Source organism: Euprymna scolopes, chromosome 3 (genome assembly GCF_053919585.1).
Source record: "Euprymna scolopes isolate OS-2025 chromosome 3, ASM5391958v1, whole genome shotgun sequence".
Taxonomy (NCBI): domain Eukaryota; kingdom Metazoa; phylum Mollusca; class Cephalopoda; order Sepiida; family Sepiolidae; genus Euprymna; species Euprymna scolopes.
The window spans coordinates 90209773-90226494 of record NC_136484.1 but is presented as its reverse complement, the minus strand read 5'-3'; the positions used below and the strand labels follow the sequence as shown (position 1 = coordinate 90226494).

Sequence of the window (16722 nt, the reverse complement as noted above, 5' to 3'; positions counted from 1 at the left end):
AATCAGCAGCTGGACCGTTTTTGTCCCTTTTCCTTCATGATCTTTTTCCTCCTTCCTTTTTGTTTTTTTTGGGGTTTTTTAAGTAAAGTTTGTTTTAGACTCACACTTCTGCAGTACATGATGATGATGATGATGTTGACGAATTCACACATAATTTACCAAATAAATCAACGTACGAATCGACGAGAAACAACAATCCAATTGATATGAATTAAAGACGCTTGGATATTGGATAAACATGATGATTGCAACGTCTTGTCAGACGAGTGCCACTCCCTCAGACATTTAAAATCCATGAGCCCAAATGCCTGAGGGAGTATCTATACAAAGATGATGTTACAGAGTCTTAGCTTTGTACAACAGCTAAGTCTCTCTCTCGGTTCAAAATGTTGAGATCCAGCAACAAGCAAGAGCAAGATAGCCAGCAACAAATTAAACTGCAGACCAGCTTAATGCGGGTACTGGTCTCCCGCTTTATGGTTTTTTAAATCAGAGATTTGCTTCTCCTAGAAAGGTTGCCTTCACCACGGCTTACGGGAGCCCTCTCCACCCCAATACACATATACACACACACAAATATACACGGTGCTAGTTAGCCGTTGACCCAGAAAAAGAGTTCATTCGCCCTTTGGAAAGTCTTGTTTTTAATCCTCCAGGGAGACTAGCCGCCCTCCTCACCAAACAAGTCTGGTGGGGGAACCAGTTTAGTCGCCGGTGACCCGACCATGAGGCAGGTAGTGCTGGATTACATGGTACCAGTAGCATATGACATGACCTGGATAAACATACATACATACATACATACATACATACATACATACATACATGGTGATTGTCACTTCTTGACAGAAGAAGACCATCTTTCCCTTGCTTTATTGTTGATTACTCATTCATTTTCATGTATTTTTGAAATATCTTCTTTTTTTTTTTAAATTATATACACATACATACATACATACATACATACATTTAAACAGACAGGTTGAATTTATATTATAGATTACTTACTCCAAATATAAGAAGTGGGAAACAAAAAAAAACTGTATTCAGTGTTCAAATACATTACTCTACCCGAGCACAAAAAAGAATAGTTTAAAAGATGGGTTAAACTAGTAAAATTATTCTATGTCCATTTTCCATCATTTCATATTATTATGAAAAATAGTTGCACATATTATCCAAGAATATTTTTACTTATATTTTTTTACCATTTTTTTTTAACAAATTATTTATTTTAAATATGATTTTAAAAGTTAAATTTGATTATTACATTATTGTTTGGTCATTACATTATTAAACCTACAACTAATTTTGTTAATGTAATGAGTTTTTAAATCTTTATAAAATTATTTGATGAAATTTCAACATTTCTACATGAAAATTTGCTGATAATTTTTAAACAAGTAATGATTTTCTATTCTACAGTTTAAATACTTCCAAATTCTTTTATAGTCTGATTGGTCACAAAGTAATCCATTGGTTTTTTTTTCTTCTTTTTTCTAATTATTAACAATTTTCTTATGATAATTTTTTTTGTTTTGATAGTTTGGGCTGATGACAATTGGCTTCGAGATCATGCAGGTGAAACAATTACAAAGAAAGAAAATGAAGAGGAAAATCCAGCAGAAAATCCAGATCCTGTGAGTATTTTGGGAAACCTCTTTTCATTTCAAAGATTTTATAAATGCATCTGAAAAAATATGGAATTTATTTAGTTTTTTTGCTAGTATATACAAACTTTTCAAACCTTTAAAAAAAAAAGTTAAAATTACTCATTTTTTGTATATTTGAATACTATGAATAAACAGAAATGGGTGATTTGTAAAATTTAAAAAACTCAAATGAATAAATACAAAAGTTAGGCTCATTTCTCTCACTAACAGTAATATCAAAACATCTATTTCAAGTTAATTCAACTTTACACAGTAAATGCAGTATCTATTTCTATATACTGCTTATATATATGCAATATCAGTCACAAAGTTAACTAATTTGCATAATAGTTTTTAAAAAGGATATTTGATTAATCTACTGTTATTTATTATTTTTTAATATAATGATCATTTTGATTTTAATATTACAAATAGTTCTGTTTCACAATATTGTTTCATTTTCTGGAGAAAGCATTTGCATTTAAATGTCTCTTACTTTAGGGAGATTGACTTGATTTTCAACATGTTTGTTAAAATGTTTTTGACTCCTAATGAGGTATGACACCATTGATTTTGATGATCGTTTTTATAACCACAAGTTATAATAACCAACCAATGAGAAGCTTCCAAAGTTACTATAAAAATTGTCAAATTTTGGATTCAATCAGTCCGCCGTCATCTCCGTCATGAACCTGCATTTGATTCTTCGCCGCCATCTTTGTTACTAGGAATTACTTAACACTCAACATTGGAACTGCACTGATTCTTCACCGCTATCTTTGTTCAACATAATGTCTCAACACTTAACAATCTATTTCTAAATTACAAGTGAAAAGAAAAATTGATTACTTTTTTCCCTTTTTTTTTTTTGGTCAAATTTAAAAGATAAATAAATTTGTATCAAAATTACCAAAATGTTAATATTTATCTATTTGAATAAGAATGAGAAAGATTTTGTTTCATATTTACAAAAAGTATGAATAAAATGTTTATTATTTTTAATTAACGCTTCAAACATTTCAAGTAGTGATCTTTGCAAAATGACAGCGAGCAGGCAAAGCCAGCTAGTTAATAATTTGAATAGTGGATGGTATGACAAAAGAAGAATGTTATCTTGTTTCGCAAATCTTCATACTGGATAATGTCACAAAAGATGTAGCATCACAAAATTATGAAATCATCCATTAAACTAGAGAATCTTCATAACTTCTAAAAAAAAATGACATCATTTGCTAAAACAGAGAAGGAGGTGTTATTTTATATGATCATGTCAAGATTATAGGTTGGTTAATAAGACAGATAGTGAGAAGAAAGATAGGGGGCTCAAAAACAGAGAGGAAAGAGAAAGGGTACAGAAAGAAGAAAGTGAGGAAAGTCCATAAAAAAGCGATGATTACTGTCAAGAAAGAAATATTTATAATTACTTAAAACTGGATTATATTATAAATGATTAATTATAGTTTTTTTTATTATCTAAAGTGCATTTATACAAATTGCAACATTTCGTGAGATGTCCAATCGATTTTAATGAAAAATTGATTTTTTTTTTAAATAACATATATTCCTCCATGTACTTTCAAAAGATGTAAATATTTACATACAAAAAATATTTTAAGGAGACAAAATAATGAGGTAGAGGTTAACTAAAAAAACAACACTCCCGGGCAATGCCAGTTAAATACAGATAGTGTATATATAAAATAAATTTATAAAATAAAGTTAAGCATATATATATATATATATATATATATATATATATATATATATATATATATATATAAAAGTGAAATTGTTTGTCTATGTCTCTGTGTGTACATTTCCCTACCAAACTACTCTGTCAATTTTCAGTCTACAAACTCGAGACATTGACATGAGAGGTATTGAGACTTGTGAAAATCTTTATAATCGGTTTTTGACCAGAAATTTGTCTATCAAGGAGTTAAAATTCAACAATTTAACCTTTAAAAATTCTACCAAACTCCTCTGCCAATTTTGGGTCTAAACACTTGAAATTTTAGATGTAGGTTACTTGGACATGGATCAAACTTTTTAATTTGATTTGACCTCAAACAAATATTAAGGGGTCAGAATTGGCATCAAATTTAAAAAAAAAAAATTTGACCTCTGTGATCTCTACCAAATTACTCAGCAAATTTTTGGTCTAAACATTTGAAATTTTGCATAAAGTGTATTCAGACATAGCTTTTTAATCGGTTTTTGGCTGAAAATTTGACTGCCAAAGGGTCAGAGTTCAAAAGATTTGACTTTTGTGGTCTCTAGCAAACTATTCAGTTGGGTCTAAACATTTGAAATTTTACATAAAACGTATTCAGACATGCAGCAAGCTTTTTAATCAGATTTTGGGCGAAAATTTTGCTGCCAAGAGGTCAAAGTTGAAAGAGTTGACCTTTGCAGACTCTACCAAACTCCTCTGCTAATTTTGGGTCTAAACACTTAAAATTTTAGATATAGTCAAACTTTTGACTATATATATACATATGCACATGAAGTTATGAACAGTACATAGGGTCCGAGCAAAGCTGCTAGTATATAAATAAAGTCAAAAAGTAAAAATTAAGTTTACAAGCCAAAATCCCAACCAAATAAAAAAGCTCAATAACCAAAATATGAACTATAGCTTGTCATAGAAGAACACCATATAAGACTGTAAATTAATACTTTATATGAATTTATTGTTCGACAGGATACTCAAATAAACAATTCATAAAATGGAGAAAAGTAATGAAAAAAAAGTGAATTAAAAATTAAAGATCAAAAATCCAAATGAAAGGATATGGAGTGGTTAGGTATTTTCAAGACAGTGATAACTTCGTCTTGAAAATACTTAATCACTCCATATGCAGGCACATTGTTATTTTGAAAAACTTTAACATTCTGGAGCGTGGCTACCCCCCCCCCTCCTTCACTTAGTCCTCAAAACTTTCAAAATAGGCAAGATGCAAAAATTTAATAGAGAAAACAATTGTTATGCATCAACTTTTGAGTTATATTGTTAAACGTTAACTGGACCGATCAATAATATGGATGTGTGGTTAAAATCTTAAATCAATGAACCTATCATTATGAATAATGAGATACATATTCTAGGCAACATGGTGAGTAACATGAACACATTATCATTTTTTTTTTCCCTCTAAGTAAAAATTTCAATTAAAAATTATATACTTATACGTCTGTATACTAATATTATATGTATTGCTTATGCCTGTTGTACTAGGACTAGCATTTTGCTGGTAATGCATAATTTAAGCTTTCTATTATCATATGAAACCAACATTTTTTATATATTTTAATTTGTAGCAGCAACATCCAGAAGTGCAGAGTGATGAACCTCCAAAGAAAAAACCCAAATCAAATCCACAAGTTTATTTTGATATCCGAATAGGGAATAAAAACACTGGACGCATTGTCATAGAACTACGTGCAGATGTTGTGCCAAAAACTGCAGGTAAATTTATTGATTTTCACTTTTTGTTTCTCCACTTACTTTTCCGTTTTAAGCTTTGCTTTGGTTTCATAACATATCAAGCCTTTTTATGTTAATGCTAAAACACAAAAACTATTGTAAAGTGATTCATTGAATACAACTTGCTATTTTACATATAGCTAGGTTCATATCTGTTTTCATATAACTGAACACTATAAACCTGAGATGGTTTCAATTTGACATAGTCAATTTTATAGTTTGAGGTGGTGTCCGTTAAGTACTCAGCCACAGCATTTTAAGAAATCATCATAATAGTTATCATGGCTGGTTTTTCTGTACTGCTAAGAACTGACAATGTAGCCAAGGTGATCTCCCATCACCACCTCCACCACCATCTAATTTTTATTTTGCAAAATAATATACTTTTATAAAAAATGCAAATCTGAACGGTTCAACACTTGAGGGCACAACTCAACGAAGTTCCCGTCCACGGTTATGGTCTTTGGTGTGGTTTCAAGTGAGGACCACATTATGCCACCTCACATCTTCAAAGTGGACCTGAAAGTCAACACCAAAGTGTGTGGTGCTCTCCTGGTGCAATCAGGGGGCCATAAATGGACCCTGGGTGTGACAGCAGAACTCTATGCCAGCCCACAAGTCCAAAGAGACCCAGGCTTAGTTCAGAAGGAGTGCTGTGACTTTGTACCCTTCACTCACTGCCCCCTCCACTCCTCCCCTGACCTGAATTCACTGGACTACTTTGTTTGGTCATACGTTGAGAACATCACCAACATAACCTTCCACAACACTAAAGCCAGCTTGATCACCACCATCCGCCGACTATTCGCCAAACTCCTGTTGGAGTTTGTGAAAAACGCATGCTCCCAGTTCCATACTCATATCAAGGCAGTGATTGAGGCTGAAGGGAGCTACATTGAATAAATGGCAGCTCTATTACATAATCAAGTTAACTGAATTGATTTTTCAGTAAAAGTTTTAAAATAAAGCTGTAGTGTTGTTTTTTTAGGGCGACAAATTTATCGTTCCACCCTATATATATATATATATGTATATATATATATATATATATATATATATATATAAGACATACAAAGTATATATATATATATATATATACTTTGTATGTCTTATATGTTTATCCACTCTTTGATTTTGTAAAACAACAGAAAATGGTAACATGTATAAGTCTTATTGTCTCTATAATGTGTTCCAGCATAGAGATACATATTTGAGTGCAGAATTGGAAAAAATATTCATTGTTACATAAGAATGCTAAATTCTATCAAAATTGCTCCAAAACTGCGGAAATGGTTAAGAAATTAATAAATTTTTTGTTGTAAATTGTTAAATTGTAAATTAGTATGTTTCTATATAATAATGTCAATTTTCTGAGCTTTAAAATCTGATGATTGTTGGACCATTAGGGACATTTGTGTAATTCAAAGTTTTGAACTCCATTTATTGAGCGCTGTGATTAAAATAACAATAATCTAAAATAAAAAAAATGATCAACTGAGAATACTAATAAAAAAGGGTGAATTAATATTCAACAACAAACTTTTTTGTTGTTTTTGGTCAGAGTTGTCTTGTGGCTGTTAGAGTAGAAGGAAAGTAGAAGAGGAAAGAAAGAATAAAGAACAAGTACTAGGAAGGAGTGAAATAAAGCGAAAAACAAAGCAAAGGTCTCGCCCTTTTGAGTGGGCCACACTAGGCAGCATCTTACCAGCTTATTGTGTAGTCTAGTCAAAGGGTTTGGCATCAGTCAGCTTACTTACAATCATATTGCTTCTTGTACGCTTGAGCCAGGTCTTCTTTGGTCTATGATGCTTCTTAATGCTTAATACACACAGACGCATTATGAACTTGATATAAAAGGTGACATGCTGTACACGTCCAAGATGCCAATTCATAATTTCTCAATACCAAGTTTCTATAAAAACATGATGGACAGGATCATTCTTCCATTGATCATAATGCAGAAGCTGTTGCAAATCAGAACAATTTGGGACTGATATCTCACTGTCGTATAAGATGACAGAGTGAACATAGGCTGAAAAGAGTAATAGTGGGAATTGCAAAAGAAGAGAAGTAGTCTTATCTTATTATCTACAATTTGCTGACTGTTTTCCTTATTTCTGTTATTGCTATTGCATTTTTTTCAGGTGTCTTAGATTTCTATCCTTAGTATTCTATTTTCTCATCTTGTCATTTCTTTTGAAAGTATCGATTAATAGAAAGAGTTCTTTATATTTATTTTTCATTTTTAACACATTTTGCATTAGCAAGAATACTACAACTTTTAGTAAAAAATATACATTTTCTTCTTTATCCATTTGTGAATATATTCCCTCTTCTTTTTCTTTTTCTTAAATAAAAATTTGTATTTTTTCTTTGCAGAGAATTTCCGCTGTCTTTGCACACATGAAAAAGGATTTGGCTATAAGGGGAGCAGTTTTCACAGGATTATTCCACAATTTGTATCCTTTTTTGTGGATTGAGATGTCTAAACAAAACATTTGATTCTAGCTGGAGGTTTATTTATATTATCAGGGTGTCAGAGGTATTTCCTTTGTAAGAACAGTTCAATATCATTTTCAGTACATTTATTATTTTTAATATATAATATAATCGAACATTATTTTGCTTGTCTGCAAGTTCGTCAATCTTTTTTTTTTTACATTTTTCACCCCAAACATTGCCACTTTGTTGTAGGGGGCTACTATCAGGGACATAAAAGATGCAAGGATATTGTGTAAGGAGTTGGGCAGCAAGATGTCGGTTCACGTTACACTTGAACTTCTGCATATCAGTACAGTTGAGGAAGCAGGGACCCGGAAGGGAATTCCAAAGTCTAGCTGTTCTGGGGAAGAAACTACTGGAGTAGAAGACTCTCTTACATCTAGAGATCTCTACCATGAAGGGGTGGGATTTAGCTACTTGTCGGGTTTGTCGGGGGTATTTACATCGAGGGGGCACAAGTGCTTGCAGTTCGTCAGAGCATTCACCATTAAAGTACTTGTAGAACAGGCAGAGGGATGTAACATTTCGTTGATGGGACAGAGGTTGAAGCTTAGATAACAGTTCACGATCTATCAGATTGGTGGCTCTCTTTTGAACCTTGTCTAGGAGCGAGAGACTAGTGGCAGATACACCAGCCCAAATATGACAACAATACTCCATACATGGGTGAATGGTGGCCTTATAGAGATATAGGATACTTTCGGGCGTTAGTAGCTTTCTAGCACGGTAGAGAGAACTTACCTTCTTTGCAGCGATCCTGGCAATACTCTCAATTATTATCATCATCATTATAACTGTTTTACATTCTGTGGGATGATTATAGACATTGACTTATAAACTTACCTATCTCTGGACAGGTCTTTATCATTTTCTCAACTTCATTCTTATCACTTCTATATTTTCCTTTGCCTTCCCTTGCCAACTAAATCTGCCACTTCAATCGTTCTTTGTCAACTAAGTAAAAAACTCATCCACTTTTTCAATATGGTCATTTCATCAAAGTTCTGCTGTTTTGCACGCATCTCTCTATACTGTTCCAGACTAAATCTTCCTGTGAGGTCAGCAGATCTGTCTGTCTTTAAGACTCATTTTATACATCCATCATATCATTCTCATGTCATTTCTCATTTCTCTCCATGCAACACATGTCCTCAACCCTTACTGGCCAAATTTCACTTCCATGCATCATGTTACATACACATGCCTGATAGACTCTCATTTGTTATATATATATATATATATATAACTACTTCATTTACTCACATAAAATTAATATACGAAAGTATAAATTTATGCATAAACTTTAAGTATTTACTTCAAAAGTGCTCAATACATAGGTAGAGCTAGTTAGTAAGTTATAAAATATATATGGTGATTAAGCTACACTGAATATTCCGCGTTTCATCCACTCTAGGACTCTTCAGGCTGAGTGGATGAAACACGGAATATTCAGTGTAGCTTAATCGCCATATATATTTTATAACTTCCTATATATATATATATATATATATATATTTCCTTAAAACCTCTGGCCTTGATGGAGGGGAGACTAAAACTTGCTGCTGGAGACTTGATTCCAAATATTCTCATATGTTATATCTCCCCTCTTTTGGAAATAGGGTACAATTATGAATATCTCCAGTATCAAATAATCCTCATACACTGTAAAATTTACTTTATGTATGGAAACCAAAGAAGGAAGATATAATATATGAGAAATAATTTGAATCAAGTCTTCTGTTGCTGTTATTTCAGATCATTTGAAACCATAGCAGCAAGTTTTAGCCTCATTTCCATTTTGGGGGAAATATCAGATATTTTGTAATTCATATGTAAAACAAAGAAAACAAATAACTATGATTGAAATATTGGTAAAGGTGCAGTATCTTTCCACCCACAAAAAAATCCTTTTAAATTACCACTATTATAGGTTTTCGAGGGTGATGAAAATGAAAATAACAGTTAAAATCCCAGAAAACGAGTAGTTTCCAAGAGATGAAGAAATTATTGCTTTAAAAAGTGGGGAATCACTTTTCTATATTCGTTTAACGTAAAATGAACATCCACTTTATAGCAACCTTTTTTTTTGGGGGGGGGGGGGGGTCTGTTATTTTTTTTTTTTAGGGGTTGTTTTTATTTGGTAATTGTGGCCTGGTAGACCAATACAAAACCTACCTTAAAAAAATGTTGCTTTCTTTAGATTTTTGGGTGTGCTGAAAACCTATAGGAAATAAGTTTTTAAGGTAGGTTTTGCGTTGATCTACCAGGCCACATAAACATCACCCCTAAAAAATAAGACACCCCAAAAGGTGACCATAAAGTGGGTGCTCATTTTATGTTTAATTTTTTTTTTTTACATGGTAGTCACCACTTATCAAGGCCCAGAAGCCACTCGGGGATAAGGGTTATTGCGTGTACAGTAATCAATGGGATAATATCGTAGTAATCCTTAGTAATGGAGATTTGATAAAGTGTCTTACTTAGACTCAAGGGAGCGGTTTATCAGGAATTTGTTTATTTTGGACTTGAAGACATCCAAGTTGTAGTCAGGTGGGAAACAGGCAAACGGAAGAGAGTTCCACAGGTGCGCACTTCTAAGAAAGAAGCTTTGTTCATGGAATCTACGTTTTGATTTAGGCACAGATAAAGAGTGGGGAAAATTATTGACAGTGGTTTCAGCTAAACGGGTGTTTTTTGTGAAATATTGGCGAGGGGGGGGCAGAGATTGGAGCTCAGCCAAGCACTTGCCATGGAAATAACGATAAAACAAAGACAGGCTCGCAACGTCTCTTCTGTGGGAGAGAGGTTGCAAGGAAGAGAAAAGAGCATCCCCCACTAAGCCACAAAATCTATTTTGTACTCTGTCAAGGCAGGATAGGTTGTTTTTAGCATCTCCTGCCCAGATGTGTCACCAGTACTCCATCCTTACATGTACTTGGCTGTTATATAGATATAATTACATCAGCAGTGAGATATCTTCTGGAGCGGTAGATATAGAAAAGTGATCTCCCACTTTCTGAAACAATAATGTGCAACCTTAAGAGCAAATGTCACATAGTCAACTACACAATTTAGGTCATTAACTTTCCAACGAGCTTTCATTTGTTAAATTCTGATCAATAGTTGCCAAGATTTGGAATTTATAAGATTGCTAAAAAGATGGTATATCTATATGTGGATGTATCTATACTCGTAATCAATTTAAATATTGAAATGCTCATATCTTTGGTTCTATGGGACAAAACTACATGAAAATTTGCAAGTTTTTTGAAGGTTATAATACTTTTCTATGGTTAAAATCTTATGACAATTGGTGAAAAACGAACCTAAACCAATAAAATATGACCAAATTTGCCTACATTTTTATATATAGTGTCTGGCAGGCAACATCGGTTTTGCTGCTTTGGTTGTCTCCCCTACATTTGTTGGTTTTGTTGCTCTGATTGTCTCTTCTACATTTGTCAGTTTTGCTGCTTTGATTGTCTCTCCTGTGGCCTTACCAGGCCACTAATATACTAGCTAGACACCCAGCATTGCTCAGTCGTACGATACTCTTAAAAATGATATTTTAATTTATGCAGATTGTGTATGTATTATTATAGAATCAATCCTCTATTGATTATTATATATTACAAGGAGTAATTTGCTCAATGGATTAATTTGCAAAAACAATTTTTAATTATGATGATACTTTCATTTGTCAAATTCCATCTGTATTAGTTTACAATATCACGTCAGCTGATATTTGGGCTTGATGATAAATGCCCAGGAAAAATCACTTCTGATTAATGTTTAGTTTTAAAATATGCAAACAAAGAAATGATTTGTGGTGATTTTAAGTAGTACCACCTGTTTTATCATAAATTGAACTCATTAATAAGAAAAAATTAAAATAAAATGGTGAGGTACACTTGGACAGGGGATCATTTGATCTGTAGTCAAATGCTCCAAATGATAATATTTCTGTATTTTTTAAGAAGAAATAATTTACTGAGTCTTTATTATCTCCCTTGCTGGTGTAATGTAAAATATTCCCCTGTAAAAATTCTTCTTTTTTTATCTATGAGAGAGAAAAGGCTTCTTTTTTTTAATATCGGAATTTTCCAATTTTCGATACTTATCGGAACGAAACATATCTAAAAACACTGCCAGACGTGTAAATTGCCTTTGTGTGAAATTTGCAAAAAGATAGGCTCAGTGTTTAGGAACCCATGAGGAAGGAACTCTCTCACACACACACAGTGATTTTTATATAAGAGTAGAAATGCTACTAAATCTCAGATAATCAGCATTTGCTTTTATAAACCTTTTTTATTATGTTTTTTTAACAATACAAAATACATGCTAAAATATAATTTAATTCTGGGATTGAGTTATGTTTTGAAAAAAATTCTTATTTTAATTGTTTTAATTACCCATGAGTAAACAAATCACCCTTCTCTCTGTCTTAGCTATCTATTTCTTTTGCCTTTTCTCACTTTTTCTTTTGAGCATTTTCATTTAATTTACATGTAAACCACAAACATTTATGTAAATTAGATGGAAAAATAAGCCTTCATGAGCGATGTTTCTGACAGTGGGGGAAAAGTTGATGCTTTCTGGGTCAGAATCTATCTAATACTTATTGCTGGTTAATTTTTTTTTACTTTAAAGTAGTATATTTTTTTAGTTTCTTACATCAAATGGCTTCATACTTTGGAATGATTTTCATAAAAAATAGAATAATAATAATAATAATAATAATACTTCTAAATAAAAAAAATGTAGAAGTAAAGAGACTTGTTACTTTTAGTTGTGCAAAAAGAATGTCTTAATAGATATGTTACAGTTTGTCTTTTGTGATGTCATACATGATAATAACAAGCAAGCAGAATGATAAAAAACAACACAATTTTATGCTTAGATATACCTGTGACCTGATTGATTTCAACTACTATTACGATTCTATTTTGATTTCATTTGCAAATTCATAAACTGTGATCCTCAAGAGAAGTAGTTGGTAGAGGCATATACAAATTATACTATCAGGAAAGAAATATGCATATATTTACTTTAAAATGAACTTTATTTTTTCAAAAGTTGTCAAAACTACAATTCATTTTCTATGACTTCATCCATTTTCAAATAAATAAATTTAAGAAATTATACATTTAATAATAATAATGTATAATAAATACTGACCTAAAGTTGTCACATGGTTTAGTAGAATATTTATCCTTGAACTCCATCTTTTAAGTAGTTAAAATTATCACTAAATAACAAAAGTGGCATTAAATGAAGCCTTTTCATTGTTTAAATAATCATTTTTTTTTTGCTTAATTATGATTTGGCAGTATGAAAATATATAGCACAAAACTATCATGACTTTGACCATCTAATCTCAAGTTAGGATTGTTGCAAAAATACCCCAAATCAACCATGATGCATTGAAAGAATATCTTAGAATTTAGTAGTTTTTATTGTCATTATTTCTGATCTTTGGATTACCTCCCCTTACTTTCTTAATTATTGATTCCAATGTCATGTTCATGTATCACTATATATGGGCTCTTTAAGATGGTCGGAGTATAGTACAGCTGGAACTTGTGAATATACAGGTACAAAGTGTAATAATGTATAGAAATGAAATTTTGCAAATGAAAGTTGAAGACATGTGTTGCATGGAAAGAAATTATTTAAAAATGATATGAATGTAAGTCTTAAAGACATGCTTAAATCTGATAAACTCAGAGGATAACTAACTCTGGACAGTATAAAGAGATATGTTCAGAACTTTGTTGGTTTGACTACACTGAAAGAATGAATGAGAGTGTTTTGGTTAATGGGTGTAAAACAATTAAAGTAGGCAGGTCAGTTGGCAGAAGAAAACTAAGAAAAACATACAAGTAATAAGGATGGATTTGGGAGAAAGATAAAGATCTGGGCAAAGATTAGTTTGGAAGTCATCTAAAAACTATCCGACAGATGCCAGCATGTAAAATCGGGTGTTTAACCAATGATTATGTTAATTATCATCGTCATTTTAATGTTTGTTTACATGCTGGCATGTGTTATTGGTTTTTAGAAATTGACTTCTAAACCAACCTATCTCTGGCTTGATTCCTCTTTATCTCAAATCCATCCTTATCACTTCTTCCCATATTTTCCTTGGTCTTTCCCTCTCAACTCACTCTGCTACCTCAACTGTTCTATATTTACTAATCCAAGAACTCTTATTCATTCTTTCAGTGTGCTTATATAACAGAAGACTTCTGCTTTGCATATATCACTAAAAAAGAACTGATATAACACCTGCAAGATGCGTACAACAGTTTAAAACATGTCAGAAGATTTACTTCCAGTTATTATCCATTTTCTTTGATATCTGATCAGTTTAATAATTTAGAAGTTGTATCATCATCATCATCACGTATCAGAAGCGTAGTAAACAACTATCTCTTATTCAGCAATATGCAAGATTTATATGATTTCATTAGGAGCTTGCATTTTTTTATATTATGTTTTATTTATATGCATATATATACATATTTGAAATATCAATATGGTTTTATGCCCATTTAAAATTTTAAAGGGTTCAATTCTAAAAATTAAACAAAAATGAATTCAGTGTTATTTTCTGTCTTAACTTCCATTCAGATGTGTCAGGGTGGGGATTTTACAAATCATAATGGAACTGGAGGAAAATCTATATATGGAAACAAATTTCAGGATGAGAATTTTGTTTTAAAACATACAGGTCCAGGTGAGTCGACTTTTAAAGTTTGCTTGTTATGATTCTAATAAGATGATCTCCTGTTTTTTTTTATTTTCTTTTTCTTTGCCCTTTTGCATTTAGATCTTTTGCCTTTCTATCCTTTTTCTGTCTTTCACTTTTTCCTTTTTTATTTCTCTCCTTTTTCCTTTTTACTTTTTATGTTTTGAAAGCTAAGAATATTTGGTATCATATTCTATCAAGATTAGCACCACATGGATAGAGAATTTAAACTAATTCTCTAAGCAGATTGAGTATTACTTTAGCAGTACCATACATGCCATAAATAAAAGATGGTAAAAAAAACTTGTGGTTAAACTAAACTTAACATTTATTATTCATTTTTGAACATAAACTACAAAAGTCATAAATGAGACATAAAAAAAGTTTAGACAGTCTTATAAACAAAAGAAAATATTTAACTCCTATCACATAATAACAAAAAGAAATAAATAGATATTATGTTTTATAAAATAATACAGTGAAACTATCATGGAATCAATGCCAACATTAACAAACTACTGCTATTATTAACAAATTTATGTCTGATCATTGTTTGTTTTCAAGAAACATTTATAAAAGCAAACGACAGCAAATTTCTGAAAGCAAATGGCAAATATAAAAAAAAAAAACTTTGAAATATACAACCACATATATGACATTGGAAAAAAGCGCTTGTGGAGGTACAGTAATCCTGATTAGGACCCATATACCTCAAGAAAGCCACATTAAACTTAATACCAGTCTTCAAGCAAACACTATCAAAGCAACTCTACATTAAACGTTAACTATCTGTTCTTATAGCACTCACCACAAGACTCTATCAATGAAAATGAACTTAATGACTTAATAAGTCAACTTCTGAAACTGATCAGTCTACTGGGAAACTTTAACAGTTGGAAAAGTTACATTTTGGTAAGTTAGATGTGGTTTTTTTATTTTTTAAACTAAACAAATAAAAGAAAACAACAAAAACAATGTCTTATTTTCAAAACAGTCAATTAAAGGAACACGTTGGTTTTTAAGTTGGAAAAAATGAAGACGGAATGAAAAATTATCCAAATGTAAGGGAGAAGAATGAAGAAAATATGACCACGCATTTATTTCTGGTGTGAGTCTCGAAGGTTTCGCACTAAATCAACCCCCATGTTATAATTTAAGGAAAGTAGAAAGTGGTTTACTTTTGGCAACCCCGTAACTCTCACTTCCCTTATTTTGTTCTTTAGTCCTCACATTCTATGAGCGATGTTTCTGACACAGATAGAAGAATTGCTGTTTTCTGGGTTAGAATTTATTCCATCTAATACTTATTATCAGCAAATTTTTGGCCTTGAAGTAGTATTTTTTGCTCCTTACATCAAATAGCTTTACGCCTTGTCTGAAACGATTTCCATAAAAAAATCACTATACAGGGATGTAAAAGTACAAATAAAAAAAGCAGAATGTTTGAAAATATTAGCAACAACTTATGCCTTTTCAACACAAAACACCAAATACACTTTGACCCATTTACTGACTCTTACACTGCCATAGATTTGAGTATATGTAAGCCTCTATTTTCTTGGGTTTAACACTTCACACAAATTAACAATTCTACAGAATATTTCTCATCAAAATAACAAATAAATGCATACAGAAATAAACCAGCATCACCCAAACAAAACAGACCATAGTTCAACAAAGAATGTAGACCTATAAAGTAAAGCCTGGCATAGATTTAATAAAGAACCCACAATTACCAACATGATCTCCTTCAAATACTATAGAGTAAAACCATGCAAAGAAATTAAGGAGACTGAAAGAAACTTCTGGCAAAATTATGTAAGCCAACTCTACCCTTTATCTAAAAATAAAACAATTTAGGATACAATCCAGAAAATCATAAGATACATTTCCATGAATAACATTGAAATAACCATCAGGAAAAGTATTGAAGATGTGATTACTGATTCCCTTGCAAAAAACTGTTCTGTTTGTGGTAATGAAAATTTATAAAACTAAAACAAAACTCTGAGAAAAATAAATTACAATTTCTACCTAACAACTCCAAAGAATGCAAACCATTTATGATGTCAGAGCTAGATATAAAAAAGAACTCATAAGACATCTGTTGCTCTAGATGAAATCCACTATGCATTGCTATAAAGCTTCCTCTGGATGTATACAATGATATATATATCGATTAACAATAAATTTTAAGAAGCATGGAAAGAAGCAACGATTATCCCTATCCTAAAATCTGGTAATAACCATATCAACCACAAATAAATACCATAAATACCTGTTGATCACAGTTTCAAAACAACAATCTGTCCACTTTTCCAAATTAA

General features: G+C 31.7%; 1 protein-coding gene across 2 annotated transcripts in view; it reads left to right on the top strand.

The window, feature by feature from the left end:
- LOC145257381 (peptidyl-prolyl cis-trans isomerase E-like) overlaps positions 1-16722 on the top strand; it is a 54407-nt gene that overhangs the window by 14339 nt on the left and 23346 nt on the right. The window contains exons 6-9 of one of the 2 annotated variants that reach the window (XM_080115658.1): positions 1546-1640; positions 4977-5121; positions 7519-7598; positions 14278-14383. In XM_080115658.1, coding sequence (XP_079971784.1) covers positions 1546-1640; positions 4977-5121; positions 7519-7598; positions 14278-14383 — 426 coding nt within the window. Of the gene's footprint in view, positions 1-1545; positions 1641-4973; positions 5122-7518; positions 7599-14277; positions 14384-16722 lie in introns of both variants that reach the window. The other variant, XM_080115657.1, reaches the window with a different exon arrangement.